The 27,395-nt window shown below is 39.1% G+C and overlaps 1 protein-coding gene across 1 annotated transcript in view; it reads left to right on the forward strand.

The window, feature by feature from the left end:
- Nucleotides 1–27,395, forward strand: part of Ir93a (Ionotropic receptor 93a) — a 139,132-nt gene that overhangs the window by 48,556 nt on the left and 63,181 nt on the right. The window contains exons 6-7 of the mRNA XM_083143297.1: nt 20,532–20,649; nt 23,087–23,192. Coding sequence (XP_082999423.1) covers nt 20,532–20,649; nt 23,087–23,192 — 224 coding nt within the window. The remainder of the gene's footprint in view (nt 1–20,531; nt 20,650–23,086; nt 23,193–27,395) is intronic.

Here is a 27,395-nt window from a genome sequence, read left to right on the forward strand (position 1 = left end):
CTGCTGTGAGGAGATCCTCGCAGAGAAGTAGCCAATGAGAAGTCCTAATATTAAGCTTCCGACGATGAGGGATGCAGCGATGAAGACTAATGATTTTGTGGATGCCATCTGTGATGATCAATCTAGGAGATCCTGGAAGCAGAGTAGGAAAAGGGTGACAGTTCAGAAGTAACTGACACTTCAAGTTAAATGCTACGATTTCTTTGATGAAACAAAAGAGGGCAAATTCTAAATGGTTGTAGTTCAAGCTTTGGAAAATATTTATTCCGCGGTGTTGCCAGTCTGTTGTCTCATAGCGTGCTGCGCTGGAAAACTGAAAACAAAGCCTGGTTACGATTTTACACCTCCAGGTTACTAACCAATCACCTGTTTGAGATAGCCAGACCCACACATGATAGCTAAAATATTATATGTTCTCCTAATATGATACCCAAAAGAACACTGAGTTTATATCTGTACATTACTTAAGCCAGTTAGTTTAACAGAGATGAGAAACGCAGTCAGGCAGGTAAGGGAAAACATAGTAACTTAGAGGTCTATGTCGTTAAACTTAGTTCATCTATTAGTGCTAAAAATGCAATAATCTAAACCATCCTGTAATTATCTTAAGATAATTCGAGTCGTTTCTGTCAAGATTTTGTCTCGAAAAAACTGTCGACAAAGTACGTAAAATTTTACAGCAGCTATGCTTTCCTAAACATTTCACTCATATGTATATTTGTGGAGAAATATACATAATATTTTTTTTAAAAGGCCTCTCCGATGGCGTAGTGCTAATGTCGTCTCCTTGTATTTTGTAACTAAGAAACCCCTGGTTCGATGCACCGTGGGGGCACAAAGTAGTTCGGATAGCACTTTAAACTGTAGAAATGTAGGTCCAGTACCGATTAGTCTATCTGTGCATAAAGTGGACTTAAAGACTAACAAAACCTATTTTTTTTTTCAAAAAATTGTTGTTTTACAACCAGTTTTTCTAGAATGGTTTCTTGTGTCATTAGCCTCCCCTTGGTGTACTGGAAACGCTGTCGCCTTGTAATGAAGGGTTCCAGTGTTCGATCCCCGGCGCAGTATCACTTCACGTGGTTCGAATCCCGGTTTAAACTGTAGGTCCAATCCCGATTAGCCAATCCCCAATCCAATCCCAATTAATTTTGGAAATTCCAAGTTGTCATTTTTAAAAGTGGTTAATTCTCGATGTTTTGTGCATCGTAAGTGTCTGAAACATCTCAAAAATTGTTAGTTTTTATTCCAGAAAGGAAAAAAACAATCACGTAGTGATTTCCACAGTGTAGGAAAAATTCTAACATATACTGTCCCGAATTTCAAACTCCCGAACGTCGGGATTAGAAAAAAGTTCCCTTCCCGACCAAAGAATTTCTAACCCGCCCACCTTAGATATTTCTAATGTTCCACCTAAGACCATACAATTTTAACATTCAACCTTACACAAGTTTCTGGTATAATCGGGAAGTGAACGAAATAAACCACATAAGAACTGATAACCCTGAAACCGGAATGGAACAGTTCCTTAATATATGCGCCCTTGGAATGATAGACGCAAAGTTCTTTAGCTGAGGCAGTTACGTTTGTTTGCGGGTTTCCGCGATAACTAAATTATCAGAAGTTCTCTATTTTCATGTTCTTGCTGGTGTCAAGAGATACTACAGCAAAGTTTAACTTCCTCTTAAGAGTAGATAAAAATAGATACGTTCCCAGCATTGACTCAAATATTTTAAATTACGAAAACCACTCATTGTGAGTGTTAACAATGTAAATTAACCATAGAGATCGGAACAGATGAATGAACAGAATAAAATCAATTAAAGATGCTAATTCTTTTTTGATGTGTTTCGAAAGAGCTGTTTGTTCTTTATCTCATCTTTCTAGTATTAACAGCACCCCAAATGGAAGCAAGGTAGCTGCAATAATTTTATATAGAAATATTTTCTATTCATGTATTTTATTCAGGAAAATATATGAAACTAGCACCTGACATATTCCAAGAAGAAGAGAGGATGTAACCAAATATATCCTATTATCATTTGTTTTATTAGAGAAAAGGTAAGCAGGACCTTCATGATGGCGTAGTGGTAACGTCGTCGCCTTGTAATCAAGGAGTGCCGGGTTCGATACCCGGTGGAGGCGCATAGTGGTTTCGATCTCAGTTTAAACTGTGGGGGCAGTCTTGATTGGCCTATTTGTGTAGAAAGTGGATTTCAAACAGAAACTTAACAGTAATAGATAAAGAGTGTTTACAGATTCAATATAAGTTTTTATTTAACGGTGTAAATTTTCAAATTTAATTTCACCCTGGGTAATGTAAATTAGAGTATTTTTTTAAAATATATATAGAGTATATACCCCTTAGAAACTAATCCAAGAGTGAACAGGGCATATAGGACAACTCTGTGTGGGGGGGCGTGATTGTATGTGGTGGGGGACATGATTGTGTGAGTGTATTTTTGTGTGTGTGCTTTACCTACAGTATATTTAAATGGGCCTCCTCGATGCCGTAGTGGTAATGTCCTCGCCTTGTTATCAAACGGTCTCGAGTTCGATACCAGGTGGAGAGGCTGATAGTGGTTCGGATCGTACTTTAAACCGTAGGTCCAGTCCCGATTACCTTATATGTTCATTAAGTAGACTTTAAACAAACACTCAAAAAATTTTGCTTGCAAGTTTGACAACACCTTGGAATACCAAATATTGATTAATTTGGTTTATTTTAGTTCGCTTCTCTGCCACTTCTGGCTAATTGCGGCGATGAAGATGAGGGATGATGTGGTGAAATGGCTTAAGGGACACTCCCAAAGAACAACCATTCCCAGGCCAGGATTTGAACCCTGGAACCCTAGCTTCGCAGCGAGTTGTGCTATCCATTCCTCCACGGAGGTTGGCTGTGAAGCCAAATAATTTCCATAAATATACAGGAAATAAACATTCACGAGTAATGTATTAAAAGAACTTGAATTAAAGACTACTCGTTCTTAGAGTAACTTAACTAATGAAGGAATTCGTATCCATTTTAACTTCGTTGTGTAAACGATCCTACAAGTAATGGTTGTCAAGATATATCTTTCTTAGTTTCTCTTGCAGAAGAACAACTATGTCAATACGAAATTTTTTTGTAAAACAGGTAGACCTAAGGAATCACATTCGATTAAGACATGCACGTTCTTTATAGAATAACCAATTAGTCTTTTTGCAAGAGTTGCGGAGTGAAATAATGTTACGTACATCAAGAAATAAAATTAAACAAAACGTGGATAGACTTGTTATGAAAAAAATAGCCTTCAATTTTCATAGACTGAAGCGATGACAGAATCTAGTCGGTAATTACTTAATTTTCTCAAAACGTGAATTGCCTCAACGCTCAACGCAATAGTGGGAGAGAGCATCTCCCACTCCAGATTCTAACATTGGCATTTCACCCTGCAGGGTAAGTTTCTGTCAACTGCACCTCATTGGTTAGCTCACCCCTTCTACAGGATATTTTCAGATAGGTTGTGCTGCCAATAAACTTCGATGCTGATATATTTTTCAGACGTTAAAGGAAAGAATGTGAAGAAAATTCCTCAAACTCAGTGGAATTGGAAATTTCTAAAATAAACCTACTTGCATGTATTGATATGAATGTAATTTTTTTCCAACTGTCATGTTCATTATTAAACGACCCATTAATATTGCTGTGCTTATATATAAAATGTTGTAAGAAATTGAACTGTACGAAAATTATCCTGTATATTTCACAATATACAGTAATTCTCACGGAGATTATCTTGTAAAATTGGAGTCCACATTTTATGGTTACAAATGAAAAATTACGGATTCAATTTTATGGTCAATATTTACAATATAAGTTTCATTGTTAACTAAAAGAACATATTTTTAATAACATAACATAACCGGTGGTGAACCTACCGAATGCCGGCCTCACTTCCACATGCCTCAGAAGAGGTGGGAGATCATCCAACCGGGGTGGTGTGTGGCTAGCACGACGAACCCCTAGTTGTTGCTGTAAGTTCCCACGATCGGGTTACGTAACTCCCCAATTTCCTCACGATGGTTGGTGGTCACCGGTCCCATACACAGGCAGAAATCTCAGGAGAAAAGTTTTTACGCTTCCTCCCAGGAGACTCGGACCAGCGCGCGTCCCCGAGCCCAAGAACGAAGCCTGACACCTTAGAACGTTCAGCCACCGTACGGGACACATACTTGTACTATTAATATTTCGCATTGTGTGCCAGTGAATAACCAATGTTGTCAATGTGAATTCATCCACAATTATTAAAGAACATCTTCTCAGGGAACACAAACATTAGGAAGCGTTTTATGTAGTAAGGTCATGTAAAAGTCACTGGGATATTTTGTCACGCTGTAAAGGAACGTGAATATATGCACGAGAAACTTCGTAAGTCTCTTCGTTGATAAATCTCATAGTCATGACTATGAGTCATGACCTACCTATCTCTCTCTCTCTCTCTCTCTCTCTCTCTCTCTCTCTCTCTCTCTCTCAGCTTCTCGCCTGTTAAAACAAATATCTCGATCATAAGCTCACAATATTTTTTTTTATTCTCTAGCTCCACGACTACTATTACTATTTTTAAATATTAATTATCAATGTTATAAATTATTTAAAGATAATTGTATGAACACTTGAAACTTTCATGGTGACGAAAAACGGAAGTGTAATTGGATTGTTTCAACGCCGTACTTAGTAGGTATTGTCTTTTTTTATCAATTGAATATCATTTTTTTGACATATTTTGAAAATTTTTTGTCGATGTTTTAGCGTTTGACGATTTTTCAGTGCAATTTTTACTGCATCTCATTTTTTTCCTACTCGTACTTGGTAGGTATGCATTTGTAGCTTTTTTTTTATCAATTGAAAATCAGTTTTTGACATATTTTGACAAATTTTTGTCGATGTTTTAGCGTTTAGCGATGTTTTTGTAAAATTTCCTATTTTTTCTTTTTTTCCCACTCGTACTTGGTACGAATGCCACGATCTTACGTGATATAACTTAACCTATTTATTTTTTTTTGTGCTAAACTACACGAGAGCCTCTACGTGCTTTGACCTACTTTAGAGTAGAACCATAAAGACAGAGCTGCAACCGAAAGTGAGGCTCGAAGTGAGGCTCGGTGAGGCTCGACTTAATGGTTTGCTCTTGTAAGACATAAGCCTTATTTTCTCGCAGTGTTGCCAACATTTTACTCGAAATAAAATCACCAAGGTTTTTTTCTTGGTCTAACCTATGTTATTGAACTGCGTTGTCACGTCCAAACCTGCATGACTTCCGAACACTATTGGTTTTATTCATATTTTTTCTTACGTATAGGTGTATATGATGAATCCCCAAACAGATTTTTCCTAAGTCTTACTGTTTCCAAGATAACCCCACTTCCGGTTGCCATTTTGGATTTCTGAACATAGGTTCTATTCATGCTTTTTCTCATGTATAGGTGTACCTGATGAATCTGCAAACAGATTTCTCCTAAGTTTTACTGTTTCCAAGATAACCCCACTTCCGGTCACCATTTTGGATTTCCGAATATTGGTTGTATTCATATTTTACTTACATATAGGCGTACGTGATGAATCCGCAAACAGATTTTTCCTAAGTCTTCCTGTTCCAAGATAACCCCACTTCCGGTCGCCATTTTGGATTTCCGAACATAGGTTCTATTCATATTTTACTTACATATAGGCGTACATGACGAATCCGCAAACAGATTTTTCCTAAGTCTCACCGTTTCCAAGATAACTAGTAGGTGTATAAGGCCGGTTCTGCGCCCGAAAGTGAGGCTCGGTGAGGCTCGCAGTGTTGCCAGCTGCTTATTCGAAAAAATCACCAAGGTTTTTGGTCTAACCTAACCTAAAACAGCAAGGGGTTGGCAATCTTGCTTGAGAGTTCACAAACCGGAAGTGGGGCTCGGTGGGGCTCGCAGTGTTGCCAACATTTTACTCGAAAAAAAAATCACCAAAGTTCTTGGTCTAACCTAACCTAAAGCAAGAAGCTACAGCGTAGAAAACAGCACCAAAACATCAAAAAACTCACTTTGATTATTTGGAGCTCACCAAAACCTCAAAAACTTATTTTTATTAATTGAGGTTCACCAAACCTCAAAAACTCTTATTTTCTCTCTATGTTCAGCGCTTTTATTTGTTGCGCTGACACAACGTGATGAGTAAATAATGCAGTTTCTTATTCTTGAAGGATGAATGCACCTTATCGTAATTTTCCAAGCCCCGGTCAAATGTTTGTATATCGTGATCTTTGTAAACCTCTCTCTCGGGAACGATGTGCCATACACACACGCGTGCACGCCTATATTGTGACGCAAACAAACAAACAAATAATATTTTTTTAAGATTCCTGGCCCCTAACCCCACTTCCGGTCGCCATTTTGGATTTCCGAGCATAGGTTCTATTCATATTTTACTTACATATAGGCGTACGTGATGAATCAGCAAACAGATTTTTCCTAAGTCTTACTGTTTCCAAGATAACCCCACTTCCGGTCGCCATTTTGGATTTCCGATCATAGCTTCTATTCATACTTTTTCTCACATATAGGTGTACACGATGAATCACCAAACAGATTTTTCCTAAGTCTTACTGTTTCCAAGATAACCCCACTTCCGGTCGCTATTTTGAATTTCCGAACATAGGTTCTATTTATATTTTACTTACATATAGGCGTACGTGATGAATCCGCAAACAGATTTTTCCTAAGTCTTACTGTTTCCAAGATAATCCCACTTCCGGTCGCCATTTTGGATTTCCGAACATAGGTTCTATTCATATTTTACTCACGTATAGGCGTACGTGATGAATCCGCAAACAGATTTTTCCTAAGTCATGAATTGGAGGGTTCTATGGCAACTTATATTAATTCTTGTAAGAGAACAGAAAACACACAAAAAAAAAACAATACTGTGGTCACTACAACAAATAGTCTTCTTCAACCCCTATTCAACAAACCAAAAAAAAATCGTCATCCTAACTAGAACCATGTAACTAACATTGTGATGACTCATATTAAATACCTCTTAATTGTATTACTTATAAGGGTATACTATTGCACAACGTTTTTGCAACAAGTTATTACGTAACATTGTGATGGCTCATATCTAATGCTCTTCGTTGTATTAACTATAAGGGAGTAAACTATTACACAACATGTTGCAACAAGTTATGACGTAATGTGATGAGTCACATCTAACGTGGCGTCTTCTGATTGGTTAATTATTACAGGTGTTTTTAATACGGTCCGCGTTTTTATTATATAAGACGGCATACACTGCAGATCAGTCAGTCTCGTGAGAGCAGCCGAAGAGTACGGACGTCCTGTTGCAGCGCTTCTTGTTTTTGTAAAAAAAAATAGGTATTTAACTTTCTTTGAAGCTACATACCATCTATTATTTCAAGTTCAAAGGTGTTTCAGTGTTTCACGTGGTTTTTCATAGTAATTTCGACCAGATTGAATTTTGACGTGATCGTGCATTTTCTATTTCACCTCAAGAAATTCTATATAAATAACATACCTGAAAATTGTATCGCTATATACTAGACTTTTTGATTTCTGTGATTTTCGAAAAAGCAATGGCATCCACCACCAGTTTCAATCGTAAAAATGATAAAACTGAATGTGTTACTTGTGGGAAGCTAATCTCAAGGAACAATTTATCAGTACACAGGGCAAGATGTAGCGAAACAGCTTCGAGAATTAATTGTTTGTTACCTTCTAAGCCTTGTGCTCGATGCGGAAAAATGATTAGCATTACAAATTTAAGTAAACATCTCAAAATTTGCAAACCATCGACCGGACAAGCATCGAAAAGGAAAATCGATAATTCAGAAACGGAAGCTTCCACTTCCAAGCAAATTAAATTATCCGATGAACCCAAACCAATTAGATCTGCATTCAACGACCAACTCCAGGATTTTTCAATTAAGTCAGAAGCAGGCCGTGACATCCTTAGTTTCTTGGACAAAACGAAAACATCTGTACTAAATATTTTGAAAGATAAACTTGAAAACAACTATAAAAGTATATGTTGTTCTGTTTTCCGAATACGAGAAAGTTGATGGCACAACGAGTATTTTTTATCATCGTACAAAAAACCAGACTTTTTATTTTGCTGACGTCGAAAATTTGGACAACTTCTATTATAAAGTTTCCAACGAGCTGGTTAAGAAACATGACGATTTCGAGGCTAAAGGGTCGGGATGGTCTCTGTGTGGAAGTCCTCACACGTTAACCGTTTACGTGAACCGATTCTCGCCTCTTTGTGCATCCAGCTACGTTCCTCTTCCACCGAACATTCAACACAAGAGGGCTGTGTTAAATATACAGAACAACGATAACAAGTGTTTTCTCTGGTGTATATTGGCTGCACTGCATCCTGTTTATTGGTCAAATAATCCAGAACGGGTTTCTAATTACAAACAATACGAGTCCGAGTTTGAAAGTGTAATGTCTGACATTGAATACCCGGTGACATTGTCGGATATAACAAAGTTCGAAAATCGTGCAGGAAAACGCATCGCTATTAATGTATATTCCTTCACGTCAGATAAATATCTCGTGCATCCAGTTAGGATAAGCGATATCGACGATGACGATGCTTGTGTAATAAATCTCCTTCTTATTTCCAACGAGGATGTCTATCATTACACGCTAATTCGTTCACTATCACGTTTGGTCAGAAGTCAAACTACCAAGCATGCAAACAACATCGAAGTTTGCCCGAGATGCCTAACCACATTCGACGATCGTGACCGACGTGATCATCAAAATTACACCGGACGTCAAATTGCTATCGAGAAACTTGCCGAACATAAAATTTATTGCGGTGACAACAGACCGGCTAGGATGTTGATGCCCGAAACGAACGAAGTCGAAGAATTCAAAATGCACAAGGCATTGTTAGAACATCCTGCAATCATCGTCGCAGATTTCGAGTCTTTCCTGAAACCACTCTCCTACTGCGAACCGGATCCTGAAATTTCCTCCACAACGCCGTACCAGCTTCATCAACCTAATAGTTTCGGCTATGTTGTTGTGCGACGTGATAAAATAAATGAAGCATATATATACCGCGGGCCAAATGTAATCGAACACTTCCTGGAAAAAATGGTGGAGGAGGTTGAGGTAATTGGTAGCGTACTGCTTACATCAAAACCGATGACACCTTTAACTGAAAATGAACTTCAAAATTACAATTCCACTGAGGTGTGTCCGGTATGTGATCAAAGTTTCACTGATGAGAACAAAAAAATATTCCACCACGATCATTTCAGCGGAAACTACATAGGTGGAATTTGCAACACGTGCAATCTTAAAATCCAGAAACCTAAATTCATCCCCATATTTTTTCACAACGGAAGCGGATATGATTTTCACCACCTGGTGAGACATCTTGGATACGATCCGAAACGTATAGGTGTCTTGGCCGAGAATGAAGAACGCTATATTAGTCTCAGCAAGCAAGTGTCGATTCCGGGAACGAAAAATACAATCGAGATGCGCTTCCTGGATTCGTATAGATTTCTCTCTGCAAGTCTGGATGCTTTAGCGAACAAACTCACCGACGATCAATTCAAAATAACTAGAGCTAGTTTTCCCAACGTAGACATAGAACTCGTTAGACGTAAAGGGATTTATCCTTACGAATACGTTAGTGATGGTTCTAAATTTAACGACGACGCTCTTCCACTTCCAAGAGAATTTTACAGCAGACTCAGAGAGAAAGGAATCACGGACGAAGAATACCAACACGCGCAACTCATGTGGGAGAAATTAGAATGTAGGACACTCGGAGACTACCACGATGCCTACTTAAAATTAGACGTGACGATACTCGCGGATGTTTTCAAGCGTTCAGGAAAACGGCAACGAATATTTATAAATTAGATCCAGCGTATTTCTACAGTCTACCGGGATTAGCGTGGTCGGCAATGTTATTCCAGACAAAGGTCAAGCTGGAACTGATATCGGACGTTGACATGTTGCTATTTATCGAAAGAGGGATACGAGGTGGAATGGTGCAATGCGTACAGAGACATGCAAAAGCTAATAACGTACACATGAAAGAAGATTACGATTTAAATCGAGCATCGAATTACATCTTCTACGCCGACGTTAATAATCTCTACGGACATGCCATGGTTCAGAAACTTCCTTACGGGGGATTCGAATGGTTAGATCCCACTTCGATAGACATTATTCATTTCGACGATAGCGAGTGTGGTTTCTTCGCAGAGGTAGATCTCCAATTCTCCGACCACCTGCACGACACGTTTTTGGATTTGCCTCCGACTCCCGAAATCAAATGTCCACCCGACTCGGTTCAAGACAAGCTTTTGTTAACGTTGGACCCTAAACAGAGATACGTCGTCCACTACAAGAATCTCCGGTTTTTGATTGGGAAGGGTGTTGAGATAGTAAATGTTAGAAGAATACTAAAGTTTAAACATTCCACGTGGTTAAGACCTTACATAGAAACTAACACACAACATAGAACAGCTGCCAATTCCGATTTAGACAAGGACTTCTTTAAATTAATGAACAATGCGGTGTACGGAAAGACCATGGAGAATGTTAGAAAGCACGTAGACGTGAAATTAATTTCCGATAAGAATAAATGTCGGAAGTGGATAGCCGATCCTAGATTCAAGTCGAGAAAAATTTACAACGAGAATTTGGCACTTTTCAATCTAGATATAAAATTGATGAAATTCAGAAAACCAATTTACGTTGGCGCAACGGTTCTCGACTTGTCGAAACTTTACATGTTCGAATTTCATTACGACGTGATGAAACCCTTCTACAATGATAAAATATCACTTTTGTACACGGACACCGACAGCTTCATTTACAGCATACAAACACCTAACCTATACGAAGACATAAAAAGTCCTTCCATGCTTGAGTATTTCGATACTTCTGCGTATCCTCAACCCAACAGATTTGGAATTCCATCTCGTAACAAAAAAGTCCTAGGTAAACTGAAAGATGAATGTAACGGTGATATTATTGTCGAGTTCGCGGGTTTGCGTTCGAAGATGTATGCCATGAGAACAGAGAGTAGCGTCACGAAGAAAGCAAAAGGTGTGGGCAAAAATACGGTGGAGAACAAACTCACCTTCCACGATTACATCGATTGCCTTTACTCACAATCGACGATACTAAGTATAGAACAAAGAATCCAAAGTGTAGACCACGTGATTACAACAAACGAAGTTAGGAAAGTAGCATTAGATCCGCATGACGATAAAAGATGTATTTTGTCTTGTGGAATCCACACGTTGCCTTGGGGACACTGTCGTTTAGAAATTAGTAAAAATTGTAGGCAATGCAAATGAAAAAAAATAAACTTAAATAACTATAACTAAAATAAAAAAAACTTTAACTGTCTCAAATTATCACATACACAATAAAGAACTAGGAAGGACAATGAATCTCTTTGGTTTCCGAAAGCAAACAATGGAGACTGTACACCGCAAGGCAGATCATGAATTTCTACCTTCCATGTTATCTAAACTCAACGGCCTGTTGATCAATCAATTTTCGGAATGCTGCTCTTCTTGCTGGAACAGTGACGATTTCGGATTCGCGACGATCGACATGACGAGGAAACCCAACGACGGAAAATACAGAAACAAAATCAACGACTTTTTAAACGTTGCAACGTTGTGAGAAACGTTTCTCACAACGTTGCAACGTTTAAAAAGTCGTTGATTTTGTTTCTGTATTTTCCGTCGTTGGGTTTCCTCGTCATGTCGATCGTCGCGAATCCGAAATCGTCACTGTTCCAGCAAGAAGAGCAGCATTCCGAAAATTGATTGATCAACAGGCCGTTGAGTTTAGATAACATGGAAGGTAGAAATTCATGATCTGCCTTGCGGTGTACAGTCTCCATTGTTTGCTTTCGGAAACCAAAGAGATTCATTGTCCTTCCTAGTTCTTTATTGTGTATGTGATAATTTGAGACAGTTAAAGTTTTTTTTATTTTAGTTATAGTTATTTAAGTTTATTTTTTTTCATTTGCATTGCCTACAATTTTTACTAATTTCTAAACGACAGTGTCCCCAAGGCAACGTGTGGATTCCACAAGACAAAATACATCTTTTATCGTCATGCGGATCTAATGCTACTTTCCTAACTTCGTTTGTTGTAATCACGTGGTCTACACTTTGGATTCTTTGTTCTATACTTAGTATCGTCGATTGTGAGTAAAGGCAATCGATGTAATCGTGGAAGGTGAGTTTGTTCTCCACCGTATTTTTGCCCACACCTTTTGCTTTCTTCGTGACGCTACTCTCTGTTCTCATGGCATACATCTTCGAACGCAAACCCGCGAACTCGACAATAATATCACCGTTACATTCATCTTTCAGTTTACCTAGGACTTTTTTGTTACGAGATGGAATTCCAAATCTGTTGGGTTGAGGATACGCAGAAGTATCGAAATACTCAAGCATGGAAGGACTTTTTATGTCTTCGTATAGGTTAGGTGTTTGTATGCTGTAAATGAAGCTGTCGGTGTCCGTGTACAAAAGTGATATTTTATCATTGTAGAAGGGTTTCATCACGTCGTAATGAAATTCGAACATGTAAAGTTTCGACAAGTCGAGAACCGTTGCGCCAACGTAAATTGGTTTTCTGAATTTCATCAATTTTATATCTAGATTGAAAAGTGCCAAATTCTCGTTGTAAATTTTTCTCGACTTGAATCTAGGATCGGCTATCCACTTCCGACATTTATTCTTATCGGAAATTAATTTCACGTCTACGTGCTTTCTAACATTCTCCATGGTCTTTCCGTACACCGCATTGTTCATTAATTTAAAGAAGTCCTTGTCTAAATCGGAATTGGCAGCTGTTCTATGTTGTGTGTTAGTTTCTATGTAAGGTCTTAACCACGTGGAATGTTTAAACTTTAGTATTCTTCTAACATTTACTATCTCAACACCCTTCCCAATCAAAAACCGGAGATTCTTGTAGTGGACGACGTATCTCTGTTTAGGGTCCAACGTTAACAAAAGCTTGTCTTGAACCGAGTCGGGTGGACATTTGATTTCGGGAGTCGGAGGCAAATCCAAAAACGTGTCGTGCAGGTGGTCGGAGAATTGGAGATCTACCTCTGCGAAGAAACCACACTCGCTATCGTCGAAATGAATAATGTCTATCGAAGTGGGATCTAACCATTCGAATCCCCCGTAAGGAAGTTTCTGAACCATGGCATGTCCGTAGAGATTATTAACGTCGGCGTAGAAGATGTAATTCGATGCTCGATTTAAATCGTAATCTTCTTTCATGTGTACGTTATTAGCTTTTGCATGTCTCTGTACGCATTGCACCATTCCACCTCGTATCCCTCTTTCGATAAATAGCAACATGTCAACGTCCGATATCAGTTCCAGCTTGACCTTTGTCTGGAATAACATTGCCGACCACGCTAATCCCGGTAGACTGTAGAAATACGCTGGATCTAATTTATAAATATTCGTTGCCGTTTTCCTGAACGCTTGAAAAACATCCGCGAGTATCGTCACGTCTAATTTTAAGTAGGCATCGTGGTAGTCTCCGAGTGTCCTACATTCTAATTTCTCCCACATGAGTTGCGCGTGTTGGTATTCTTCGTCCGTGATTCCTTTCTCTCTGAGTCTGCTGTAAAATTCTCTTGGAAGTGGAAGAGCGTCGTCGTTAAATTTAGAACCATCACTAACGTATTCGTAAGGATAAATCCCTTTACGTCTAACGAGTTCTATGTCTACGTTGGGAAAACTAGCTCTAGTTATTTTGAATTGATCGTCGGTGAGTTTGTTCGCTAAAGCATCCAGACTTGCAGAGAGAAATCTATACGAATCCAGGAAGCGCATCTCGATTGTATTTTTCGTTCCCGGAATCGACACTTGCTTGCTGAGACTAATATAGCGTTCTTCATTCTCGGCCAAGACACCTATACGTTTCGGATCGTATCCAAGATGTCTCACCAGGTGGTGAAAATCATATCCGCTTCCGTTGTGAAAAAATATGGGGATGAATTTAGGTTTCTGGATTTTAAGATTGCACGTGTTGCAAATTCCACCTATGTAGTTTCCGCTGAAATGATCGTGGTGGAATATTTTTTTGTTCTCATCAGTGAAACTTTGATCACATACCGGACACACCTCAGTGGAATTGTAATTTTGAAGTTCATTTTCAGTTAAAGGTGTCATCGGTTTTGATGTAAGCAGTACGCTACCAATTACCTCAACCTCCTCCACCATTTTTTCCAGGAAGTGTTCGATTACATTTGGCCCGCGGTATATATATGCTTCATTTATTTTATCACGTCGCACAACAACATAGCCGAAACTATTAGGTTGATGAAGCTGGTACGGCGTTGTGGAGGAAATTTCAGGATCCGGTTCGCAGTAGGAGAGTGGTTTCAGGAAAGACTCGAAATCTGCGACGATGATTGCAGGATGTTCTAACAATGCCTTGTGCATTTTGAATTCTTCGACTTCGTTCGTTTCGGGCATCAACATCCTAGCCGGTCTGTTGTCACCGCAATAAATTTTATGTTCGGCAAGTTTCTCGATAGCAATTTGACGTCCGGTGTAATTTTGATGATCACGTCGGTCACGATCGTCGAATGTGGTTAGGCATCTCGGGCAAACTTCGATGTTGTTTGCATGCTTGGTAGTTTGACTTCTGACCAAACGTGATAGTGAACGAATTAGCGTGTAATGATAGACATCCTCGTTGGAAATAAGAAGGAGATTTATTACACAAGCATCGTCATCGTCGATATCGCTTATCCTAACTGGATGCACGAGATATTTATCTGACGTGAAGGAATATACATTAATAGCGATGCGTTTTCCTGCACGATTTTCGAACTTTGTTATATCCGACAATGTCACCGGGTATTCAATGTCAGACATTACACTTTCAAACTCGGACTCGTATTGTTTGTAATTAGAAACCCGTTCTGGATTATTTGACCAATAAACAGGATGCAGTGCAGCCAATATACACCAGAGAAAACACTTGTTATCGTTGTTCTGTATATTTAACACAGCCCTCTTGTGTTGAATGTTCGGTGGAAGAGGAACGTAGCTGGATGCACAAAGAGGCGAGAATCGGTTCACGTAAACGGTTAACGTGTGAGGACTTCCACACAGAGACCATCCCGACCCTTTAGCCTCGAAATCGTCATGTTTCTTAACCAGCTCGTTGGAAACTTTATAATAGAAGTTGTCCAAATTTTCGACGTCAGCAAAATAAAAAGTCTGGTTTTTTGTACGATGATAAAAAATACTCGTTGTGCCATCAACTTTCTCGTATTCGGAAAACAGAACAACATATACTTTTATAGTTGTTTTCAAGTTTATCTTTCAAAATATTTAGTACAGATGTTTTCGTTTTGTCCAAGAAACTAAGGATGTCACGGCCTGCTTCTGACTTAATTGAAAAATCCTGGAGTTGGTCGTTGAATGCAGATCTAATTGGTTTGGGTTCATCGGATAATTTAATTTGCTTGGAAGTGGAAGCTTCCGTTTCTGAATTATCGATTTTCCTTTTCGATGCTTGTCCGGTCGATGGTTTGCAAATTTTGAGATGTTTACTTAAATTTGTAATGCTAATCATTTTTCCGCATCGAGCACAAGGCTTAGAAGGTAACAAACAATTAATTCTCGAAGCTGTTTCGCTACATCTTGCCCTGTGTACTGATAAATTGTTCCTTGAGATTAGCTTCCCACAAGTAACACATTCAGTTTTATCATTTTTACGATTGAAACTGGTGGTGGATGCCATTGCTTTTTCGAAAATCACAGAAATCAAAAAGTCTAGTATATAGCGATACAATTTTCAGGTATGTTATTTATATAGAATTTCTTGAGGTGAAATAGAAAATGCACGATCACGTCAAAATTCAATCTGGTCGAAATTACTATGAAAAACCACGTGAAACACCTTTAAACTTGAAAAATAGATGGTATGTAGCTTCAAAGAAAATTAAATACCTATTATTTTTACAAAAACAAGAAGCGCTGCAACAGGACGTCCGTACTCTTCGGCTGCTCTCACGAGACTGACTGATCTGCAGTGTATGCCGTCTTATATAATAAAAGCGCAGACCGTATTGAAAACACCTGTAATAATTAACCAATCAGAAGACGCCACGTTAGATATGACTCATCACATTACGTCATAACTTGTTGCAATATGTTGTGTAATAGTTTACTCCCTTATAGTTAATACAACAAAAAGCATTAGATATGAGTCATCACAATGTTACGTAATAACTTGTTGCAAAAAACGTTGTGCAATAGTATACCCTTATAAGTAATACAATTAAGGAGTGCTTAATATGAGTCATCACAATGTTAGTTACATGGTTCTAGTTAGGATGATGATTTTTTTGGTTTGTTGGATAGGGGTTGAAGAAGACTATTTGTTGTAGTGACCACAGTATTGTTTTTTTTTGTGTGTTTTCTGTTCTCTTACGAGAATTAATATAGGTTGTCATAGAACCCTCCAATTCATGACTTAGGAAAAATCTGTTTGCGGATTCATCACAATACGGAAGTAATGAGAAGCACGCGCGCGCGTGTGTGTGTGGCACATTGTTCCCGAGAGAGAGGTTTACAAAGGTCACGATATACAAACATTTGACCGGGGCTTGGAAAATTACAATAAGGTGCATTCATCCTTCAAGAATAAAAAACTGCATTATTTACTCATCACGTTGTGTCAGCGCAATAAATGAGGCGCTGAACGTAGAGAGAAAATAAGAGTTTTTGAGGTTTGGTGAACCTCAATTAATAAAAATAAGTTTTTGAGGTTTTGGTGAGCTCCAAATAATCAAAATGAGTTTTTGATGTTTTGGTGCTGTTTTCTACGCTGTGAAACATCGTCAGCACAATAAATGAGGCGCGGAACGTGGAGAGAAAGTGAGTTTTTGAGGTTTGGCGAGCCCCACCGAGCTTTACTTTCGGGCGTAGTGTTGGCAACACTGCGAGAAAAAAAATTGCCAACTACTTGCTTTAGGTTAGGTTATACCAAAAACTTTGGTGATTTTTTCGAGTGAGGTGTTGACAACACTGCGAGAAAAAGGTTGCCAGCTCCTTGCTTTAGGTTAGGTTAGACCAAAAACCTTGGTGATTTTTTCGAGTAAGGAGTTAGTAACACTGCGCCATCAAATAGAGCTCATGCCTTACGAGAGAAATCCATTAAGGCGAGCTCACCACTTCAGCTCACCACAAGAGGTTGGTGAACTCTCTAAACTGGACTACTAGTTATCTTGGAAACGGTGAGACTTAGTTTGCGGATTCGTCATGTACGCCTATATGTAAGTAAAATATGAATAGAACCTATGCTCGGAAATCCAAAATGGCGACCGGAAGTGGGGTTATCTTTGAAACGGTAAGACTTAGAAAAAATCTGTTTGCGGATTCGTTACGTACGCCTATATGTAAGTAAAATATAAATAGAACCTATGTTCGGAAATTCAAAATGGCAACCGGAAGTGGGGTTATCTTGGAAACGGTAAGACTTAGGAAAAATCTGTTTGCGGATTCATCATGTACACCTATACGTGAGAAAAAATATGAATAGAACCTATGCTCGGAAATCGAAAATGGCAACCGGAAGTGGGGTTATCTTGGAAACAGTAAGACTTAGGAAAAATCTGTTTGGGGATTCATCATATACACCTATACGTAAGAAAAAATATGAATAAAACCAATAGTGTTCGGAAGTCATGCAGGTTTGGACGTGACGACGCAGTTCAATAACATAGGTTAGACCAAGAAAAAAACCTTGGTGATTTTATTTCGAGTAAAATATTGGCAACACTGCGAGAAAATAAAGCTTATGTCTTACAAGAGCAAACTATTAAGTCGAGCCTCACCGAGCCTCACTTCGAGCCTCACTTTCGGTTGCAGCTCTGTCTTTATGGTTCTACTCTAAAGTAGGTCAAAGCACGTAGAGGCTCTCGTGTAGTTTAGCACAAAAAAAAAATGAATAGGTTAAGTTATATCACGTAAGATCGTGGCATTCGTACCAAGTACGAGTGGGAAAAAAAGAAAAAATAGGAAATTTTACAAAAACATCGCTAAACGCTAAAACATCGACAAAAATTTGTCAAAATATGTCAAAAACTGATTTTCAATTGATAAAAAAGAGGCTACAAATACATACCTACCAAGTACGAGTGGGAAAAAAATGAGATGCAGTGAAAATTGCACTGAAAAATCGTCAAACGCTAAAACATCGACAAAAAATTGTCAAAATATGTCAAAAAGTAATATTCAATTGATAAAAAAAGAGAATACCTACTAAGTACGACTTTGAAACAACCCAATTGTACTACTATCATGTGCTGCGTACGCTACCTAAACTCGTATTTCACTATCTGAACTGTCGATTTTTCTTGCGCACCAAGGAGATAAGAAAGGAATTAAGTGCCTCGAAGACAGCAAAATCATCTCGGAAATTCTCCAAACTATCCAGCTGCTGAAATCTTCTCCAAACGTAAGTAACATGCATTTTTGTTTCTTATGTAGTTAGTTATGTAAGCAACGCGAGCATCTTCCGCGCCGTCTCAAACGTCACCACTGCCATCTAGGCGGTGGACCACGGCAACTCAGGGAGTGCTCACACTATTCCTTCTAAACGCTCTGGTTCTACGATGCCTCAAACAGGCTACAGAGGGCTCTGAGTTGGGTAACTTTAATTCTGGCCACCCGGTATAGGTACTTTTTTAAATTGTTGCGTCAAAAGAGTACTTTCAAGAGTAAAATGACCATTATTTGTAAAATGTAACTTTAGAAACATACGCACATAGGCGCAGACTTTGGGCACCTTCTGCCCCCAAAAATCCATGTAGAAGGACACATATTATGTATATTTACATATATAAAGTATTGTTTATGCCGATCTTGCCCCCTCAAAATTTACCTTGGCGCGTGTGCGCACGCATGCACACACATGCGTATGTTAACATATTCTTGCGAAAGCACAGTTTCAGAAAATTGTTAACCATGTATGTGTAATTTTAAATATTTTCTGTGCCACCTTGTAATCTATTGTTTTGTTTTTATTATTGTCAGGGTTGCTAATGGTCCATGAACCCATAAATTCTAATGGGACCGGAACCTTTGTCCTCGAACAATTTAAATTCTGTCCAAGTTGCGTATTGTATGATTAAAAAAGTTCCTGGACCGAATTTAAATTGAATCGCAAAAAAGGTTCCTGGACCGTATTGAAATTCCTCCGGAAGAAAGGTCCCTGGACTGAATTGAAATACTTTACAGATAAAAAGGTTCTTTACGGTCCAAAACCCATTTACGCTTGCTGATTTTCTCTCCTGGACCGGAATTGAATTTATTTAAAATTCCTGGACCTTTAACAACACTGATTATTGTTGTTTCAGTATAAAGTGGTCATTCAGTACTGTATTTGAAACTTAAGGTAAAATAAAATAATAATTAAGCAATAGCGGGGATTCGGTGCCAAAACTCTTGGTAGACAAGGTTTAGCATTAACAGGCCATTACATAGTGTGATGGAGAGCAACTGCCCCTCCCCCATACCCCCTTCTAATCGCCGCCACTGTAATTATGACTTTCCTCCCTTCACTATTTATTAACAATTTCGCACCCTATGTGTGAGGTTAGTTACTCAGACATAGAATTTGAATTGCGAACCATTCCTCTCCCAGCTCTCTCTCTGGACGCTGACCAGAAGGTATTAAAGGGCCTCCCCGATGGCGCAGTGGTAGCGCAGTGTTGCCACATGAAGGGAAATTCGGACCAAATTTTTTGCCAAAAGGGAAAAAGGAATTTCGATGAAAAATACCACAATTTCAGGGAAATTTTAAGACATCTGACTATATTATTACAGTAGGCTATATGTTAAGTTCCAGTTTCATATTCACATTTTCATTTTTTCTGCTCCCTTGAATATAGCCTGTATCTATTTATATTTCTGTTAAGTACGTCGCTTTTCTGCACTTTCGGATAATAGTAACGATGAGGATTAACAATTAAATTGATTCCTTACCAGGATCCAAACTTGGGACATCTGGTCAGGAAGCGATGAAAGTGACATTTATGTGAAAAATTTAACATTCTTTATTCACACAGACATGGACAAACGGAAATACTACTACTACTGCTTCCACCACCACTAATAGTAATAATAATTACAGCTACTGCTACTACCACTACTAATACTCATTATTATTATTGCATGATTTGCTTAGGTGAAGGGAAAAATTGGTCCAAAACGGGAAATTTTGCGCCTTGGAAAGGGAAATTGTGCCCTCATATTGTGGCAACACTGTGGTAGCGTCGTCGCCTTGTAATCGAGGGGTACCGGGTTCGATTCCTGGTGGAGGCACATAGTGGTTGGGATCCCAGGTCCAGTCCCGATTAGCCTTACTGCGCATGAAGTGGACTTAAAACACCAAATAAATCCAATCCAATCCAGAAGGTATTAAAACTGTTCCTTTGTCGCCAACAGGACCGTGGCTGGTGCGTCGCGTCATCAATGTATTGTCCAGGCAGGTGACTGAGCACGGCGTCGCGTCTTCCTCCGTCACGGTGTACCGCATCGAGGAACTCCACACGGACTACGCCAGGTGAGGACAACAGGAAGCTCTCTCTCTGTGCAGCCATTGTTTGCGTCCAGCTTCCGTTGTGAAAGGGGCCATTCATTGCGAATGAGGATCGGTGCCAATCCTGTTGCTTTTGGCACGGATTCAAGCTTTTGTTTTTCATCGCAGAATAAGGATTATCCCGGGAGAGACTTGCAATAACTAAGCCCCGCGACAGGTTACGTTTGCAGCAGATTTTATGTATTAAACCATGCGAGAATGGCGTTCAGCATCTCCCATGCAAGTCTTGCCTCAACTGCCGAGCTGTTCATATCACAGACAGTGAGACAATCTGCAGTATTGCAGCAGAACTACTTTCTGTGTGCACGTTTGGGTCTATTATATGCGTAAAGTTGCTGCAAACTTAACATGTCGCGGGGCTTAAAGGTGTTGCTCATAGGCGTAGCTTGGCGGGGGCAAGATGGCATTCGCCTCCTGCAGGTTTAATAAAATTTGCAAGTTAATGGACTTCTGTTAACCTCTTCAGACCTGACAAACAAAATCATGTTTAGAATTTTGAAAATTTATGTATCAAAATAGTCACGGATCATAAGCGGAGTTCTGGAGGGGCCAGGGGGGGGGGCCTGGTCCCACCAACTTAAAGAAGACTAAAAAATAACACATGATTAAGTTCAGTTACTACATTTTTGTTATTAAGCGATACCGCAAATCTTGACGTTTGGCATGATGGCATGTGTGGTAATTGCGCCGCAATAGCGGGACTTAGACGATTTGATTGATGTGTACAGTTTGAAGAAAGAAAAACGTAAAATGACTTTGTGTTGAGTCAACAGTTGCTGCTGAGGCATCAAAAAAACTTTTCAATTTAATTTTTCTAAAATTTCTGAAGCTTTCTATTGTACCCGTAACTTTTTTCAAGTAATACGAGTATTGTATCAATAAAAAAATAATGAACTGCAATAATCGTACTGTTTTGCTTCTTTTAAAAGTGATAACCAATATACGAATTAATATTTATTTACTTAAGCGAGGAAATTGAACATTTTCAAATCTAAAAGGCCTAAAACTCAGTGTTTTTAAGTTGCTTTTTTAAAAAAAAAATCCGGGGGAAGGCCTCCGGACCCCTTATAAACTAGGGGATATGCAATAACCCTCAGGTACATCATATGCTTCTCCCAGAGTCTGCCCCCCCCCACCCAAAGCAAAAGCTCAAACGCCGACCATGTCACGGATGCTATTTTTATGGGACAGAGCACTTTTTGCTTCTGTCCCCCCAAAGCCGAAAGTTCGAATTTCCCCCAGTGGCGTGCCCAGAATTTTTGAAGGGGGAGGCACGTAAACATTTTTAGTAGCCGCCGTCATTTTCCATCTTTTTTTGCCTTTGACGTTATTTTTTAGGAGAACTGTGCTAAAGGGGGTATAACTTCAACCCCCCCTTTGGGCACGCCACTGTCTACCCTCCAAACTTAGGTCCCATGGTGTTGTTTACATTTATTCCACTTGTGTGCAAGAATGCTCTGAGCTAACAGCATTGAGAGTTCTCTTAATACACAATGTCAGTTGAAACTTTTAGAACAATTGTGTCACATGTTTAGAATATTTTTTTAAAAAAGTGTTTTTGTCACATTTCAAATATATCGATTTTTCATTTGCTGTCCCTTTTCAAAGCAAGTTTTCCCAAGTCGAGAACTTAAGTCTGCTTCCGCTTGTCGACTTTTATGTAGAGGGAAGGAGTGGTGAATGGACTACTTCTCTCCCTTTCTCTGTTTTTCTTCCATTGTTCTATTTCTTTCTTTCTCGCTTCATTTCTTTGTTTTTCTCTCTATCCCATCTCTTTGTCTTTCTCCGATTTTCTCTTGTTTCTAGTTTTAACTGATTTTTCTACCTTTTTACTTCTTTTTCCTCTCCATCTTTCTCTTCTCTCTCAAATTATCTACTTTTCTCTCTACCTTGCCTTCTCTTTCTTTCTTTCATAATCTCTTTATTTCTCTCTCTGTCTGTCATAAATTCTCTATTCCTATTTTATACTCCCTCTCTATCTTTTTTCTTCTATTCCTCTACATCTTTATTTATCTCCTTCCGTCGTTTATTTTCTTTCAAGATTTCTGTTTTCTCTCAAATTCTCTTTTTCTTTCTATCTTCCTCTCTCTTTCTGTTTTCCTCTGTTTATCCACTGCAGTATAGGCGTAGCCTGACGGGGACAAAGGGAAACACTTGCCCCGCTAAATTTTCATGCTTATTAATATTTACAAGGTAGGGATACTTTCGTGAACCTGCCGTGACCTGAGGAACCAAGTAATAAATAATAATAATGATTTTGCAAATGCAATTGTTATTAACAAATAATCCTGGACGCTAGTGAAATTTACGCTCAGCATGTTCTGCATACTTACCTATAACAATTATCATTTATAATTCTTCGCTTATCTTAAAGAAATCACCTTGACCATACTTCTTACAGGAGGTATAACATTCGAAAGATCCTGAGGAATTTACCCGCGGAGCAACTGGGCAGTAATTTCATTGTCATCGTCAACCGAAATCTCGTTGGAGTCATTATGGATGTGGTAAGCTATTTTCTTCAAATTCTACATCTAATCTTGACGTATTTTGTACGTACAATGAATTACATGTACTCTTTCTTTTCGTCATTGTAAAAAAGAAGCATATTTCCTTGTTTTGAAAGTGTTCTAACTATAAATATATTTAACGATTCTTATAACTTTTTATGGGCTTAAACGGTGTCTGCTTCGATATAATCTTGTTTCCCACAATCCTTTCCTTTACTGTGTTCCACCAATAGGTGGCAGCACGTTCCTTTGCACATTCGCAAAAATGCCTGGAACAATATGTACATTATTTACCGTGTTATTTATGCTATTTTTTAGTTATAACAAAGGAAGTAATATTAATTGTGGTTGTTGTAAGGTGTTCTTTATTTGTATCTTCGGAGCTACGCGTAAAGTCATAAACCACGTGGTTGGAAGTTTAGAAAAGAGAGTGAAAAGGAATTGTACACAATGATTAAAATGGGCTCAAAAAGAGCCAATGGTGGTCATACGAAGTACTGATAGTGCTTGCAGTGTGTATAACAATGCAATGTGTATTACAAAACATTGAATCTGTAAAATTTCTCTACACAAAGTGAGTTAATCTGTGTTTCATTTTTTCAACCAATGAGTCCAAAAATATGGCCAATACTGTATATGTATGTATATTATACCAGGGTTGGAGCATAAGTCATGGCAACTATTTTTTCACGCGAGAATGTGGGACCAGCATGAAAATCCTAAACATACAAGTGGAAGGGGGAAGTGTATGATATTGTGGAATGTATGAACTATGCAGATCATGTGTATCAGGTTTAGGATAGGGAAGCGAGCAAACATCCTTAGAGGTGTGTTTACATGTGCGAAAACATACATTAGCATTACAAGAACAAAAGAGGCGCACACTACGGTAGGACAATAGTTTTTCTTATACAAGGGTTGGATAAAAAGTAATGGCAACACTGGTATAATTGCTACTTGACTGTATTGGCAGAGGAGCACGTGTTACATTCCTTCAATGTAATCGCCCCTCATCTCTACGACCTTCTGCCACACGTATGGAAGGCGTCGTACACCGTCAGCGCGTCCATCTCTGTCGATGTCCCGCAGTGACCGCCCTATAGCACGTATGATGGCTTCGCGCGTGTTGTAGTGCTTCCCGCCCAGTGGTTCCTTCATTTTGGCAAAAAGGTCGTAATCACACAAGGTCTCATACCGGTGAATACGGCGGATGTTCCAGTACCTCCCACTACCAGTTATGCAGGAGCGCCGTCGCAGTGTTCGCAGTGTGACACTTTGCATTGTCAATCAGGATGATGGGACACCGTGCCAGAACGTGCCGTCGCTTCCTTCTTAATGCGAGACGAAGGTGGTGTTGCAAGAAGATGCAGTAGTAGGTTGCGTTGACCGTCTGCCATAGAGACGTTGTTCTTCTTGCCTAAACATATTGTTAGGGCGCTTGCACTCTCGTCCTCTGCTTCAGAGCACTGCTGTTTTTGACTGAATAACATACAATCGCACCCCACTCACTATACTTCCTCGTCTGACATTCCTTTATCAACCACGAAACGGTTGTGGCGCTGTGACTGGCCCCTTTCACGGGACAGCAGTGTTGCCATTACTTTTTATCCAACCCTTGTATGTACACATTGCTTGCATTGTAGAATTATTTTCCTGTACTTTACGGTTAATAAACCGTAATGAAATGAAACGGCAATAAAAAAACAAACAAAAAAACCCAACGAAAAACTGTTTTCTTGTAATTCTACGGTAGGACACTGTTCCCCACAGTTTCCAGCAGCACCCTGTGGCATTCTCTGGCATTTCTTCCTCAAAGACCCAAAGAACGGCTCCTTCGATACGCGAACGCTGTTCACGCCGTTGCTCGACGCTTGACTGAAACAATGAATTACCACTGCCCTCTGTACAATAACCGTTCATCACACTGCCATGTAGTGACGTGTCCACATACTACGGTAGTATGGCAGTGGTGGTCGGTAAAGAATTCACTTTTTAGGAAACTTCAGAAGATGGCGCGAGTGGGTAGGTGGGGTGGAGGGGAGGGGAGTTCTATTGGGTACCGCAATCGGACCGGAACCGTTTTTCTCGCACAATTTAAATTCGGTCCAAGTTGCGTATTGTTTCATTTCAATACGGAACTTGGACCGGATTTAAAATCGTCCGGAAAAAGGTTCCTGGACCGAATTGAAATACTTTAAATATAAAAAGGTTCTTTACGGTCTAGAACCCATTTAAACTTACTGATTTTCTCTCCTGGACCGGAATACACTTCATTTAAAATTCCTGTACCTTTAACAACCCTGGCTGAAACACAAAAATAAATGTAGCAATGCCGTACGTTTAGTCCCTACCCTAGCTACGTTCCCCTATCCATCTATTGGAAAAAGTAGGGAAGGTACTATTGATAATTTCAGATCCTTTCCAGGAAATAACTTTAAATTTTAGCTGCTGCAGTTACCCAATATATCTTAATTAACTATGCAATATAAAGATCAGGGTAGAGATTGAGTTTAATTGAAGAGCCCGGTGCAAGAACCAGGCAGCTCCAAATTAGAAAAGTTTTCAGGAGACACGAAAAACTGAATAAAAGAATGAAATGCCGAAGAAGTAAGGGGCATTCACGTACAGTCAACGGCAAAGATAATGGTAAGCAAATTGTCCACCGCCATTTTCATTACTTTTTTATTCGACATCCTGTGTTGTTTTAAGGAATGAAACTATGTTGGTTCGAAGCAGGCATTGTTCTCTGCTTATAGACGTCATTATTTCAATTAATTGTCATCACATTGTGTAATACAAACCGAATAAAAATGGTGGTGGACAATTCGCCTACTGCTTGTTTCGCCGTTGGGTGTACAATAGCTAGAAGCACCAGTCTCGATAGCAACTGCTGCACGCGGCGCAGAGTGGCCGAACACTGAACTATAGCCGCTGCAAGAACCAGAATGCTCCAGGAGCTGTCTGCGATGATGCGCCGGCACAAACACACCAGACAACTCCTTTTCCATTCCTACTACGAAACAAATCTGCGGAGCTGTCTGATTCTTGCACCAGAAGATAGAGCATTTTTTTCATGATGGATTACAGCAAAAAAACAATTTTGACCAAATAGTGTGGTTGTCTGGTTCTTGCAACGGGGTCTTCAATGATAGTGTAAACAGTGGCGTACCCAGGATTTTCGAAAGGGGAAGGGTTACGTGTACTTTTTTAGTAGCCAGTTCTCATTTTGCCATTTTTTATTGGCATTGATGTTTCTTTAAGGAATACTGGGCCAAAGGGGGTGGGTTATGATGACCACCACCCCTCCTTGGGCACGTCACTGCCAAGGACGTATTTAGGGGGTCCAGGGGTTCCGGATCCCCCCGAAAGACTTACCAAGTACATAAATAAAATAATAAAAATGTACTTATTAGCATTTGTTTTACTGAAATCGATGTTTATTTATTTCCTCTGAACTTGGAAGGTAAGGATTATTATATTGGGATCATGCTGCTTTGAAGAACAGTACCAAAGAATATTTATGCACACTACTACTTGTAATAATGTGCATAAAATATTAATCAGGAACTTTACTTTTGGTCAACTTGATCGAAAATACTTCTTCATTATTTAATAAACATTCAATTCTTTAACTAACATTAATTCCTTTGTTTTTATTGATCTCAGGTACACAGAAGCTAGATAATAAATATGTGATCTTGTATCTACAGGATGAGGCAAAAGACCGGGCACCACCATTTTAATTTGAAAACGACTTGACTGAGGGCGATGAAATTTCGGATATGGGAAATTGGGGTGGGGACACACCAGATGGGGTTAGTGTGTATCCTCACCAAATAAAGTTAGGGGAAAATTGACTGCATATTCTTATTTCTGAGAAAACGCACATGTAAAATGATATGCTACATGACCTCTTTCCCATTTGAAAATCTGGATGTAATTCCAAGATGGCCGCCATGATACACACTGGTGTGTCCCCAATCCAATTATCCATATCCGAAATTTCATCGCCCTCCGTCAAGTCGTTTTCAAATTAAAAGAGTGGTGCCGGACTTTATGCCACACCCTGTATATTCTTACACCATCTTCTTACTTATTCATGTAATAATATGAATGCAATATTAATAAATTTAATATATTAATTAATATGTAATTTAATTATAATTTAAGTATCTTAATTAATTTAAACATTTATTTATA

This window comes from Lepisma saccharinum, chromosome 21 (assembly GCF_977018435.1).
Source record: "Lepisma saccharinum chromosome 21, izLepSacc3.1, whole genome shotgun sequence".
NCBI lineage: Eukaryota > Metazoa > Arthropoda > Insecta > Zygentoma > Lepismatidae > Lepisma > Lepisma saccharinum.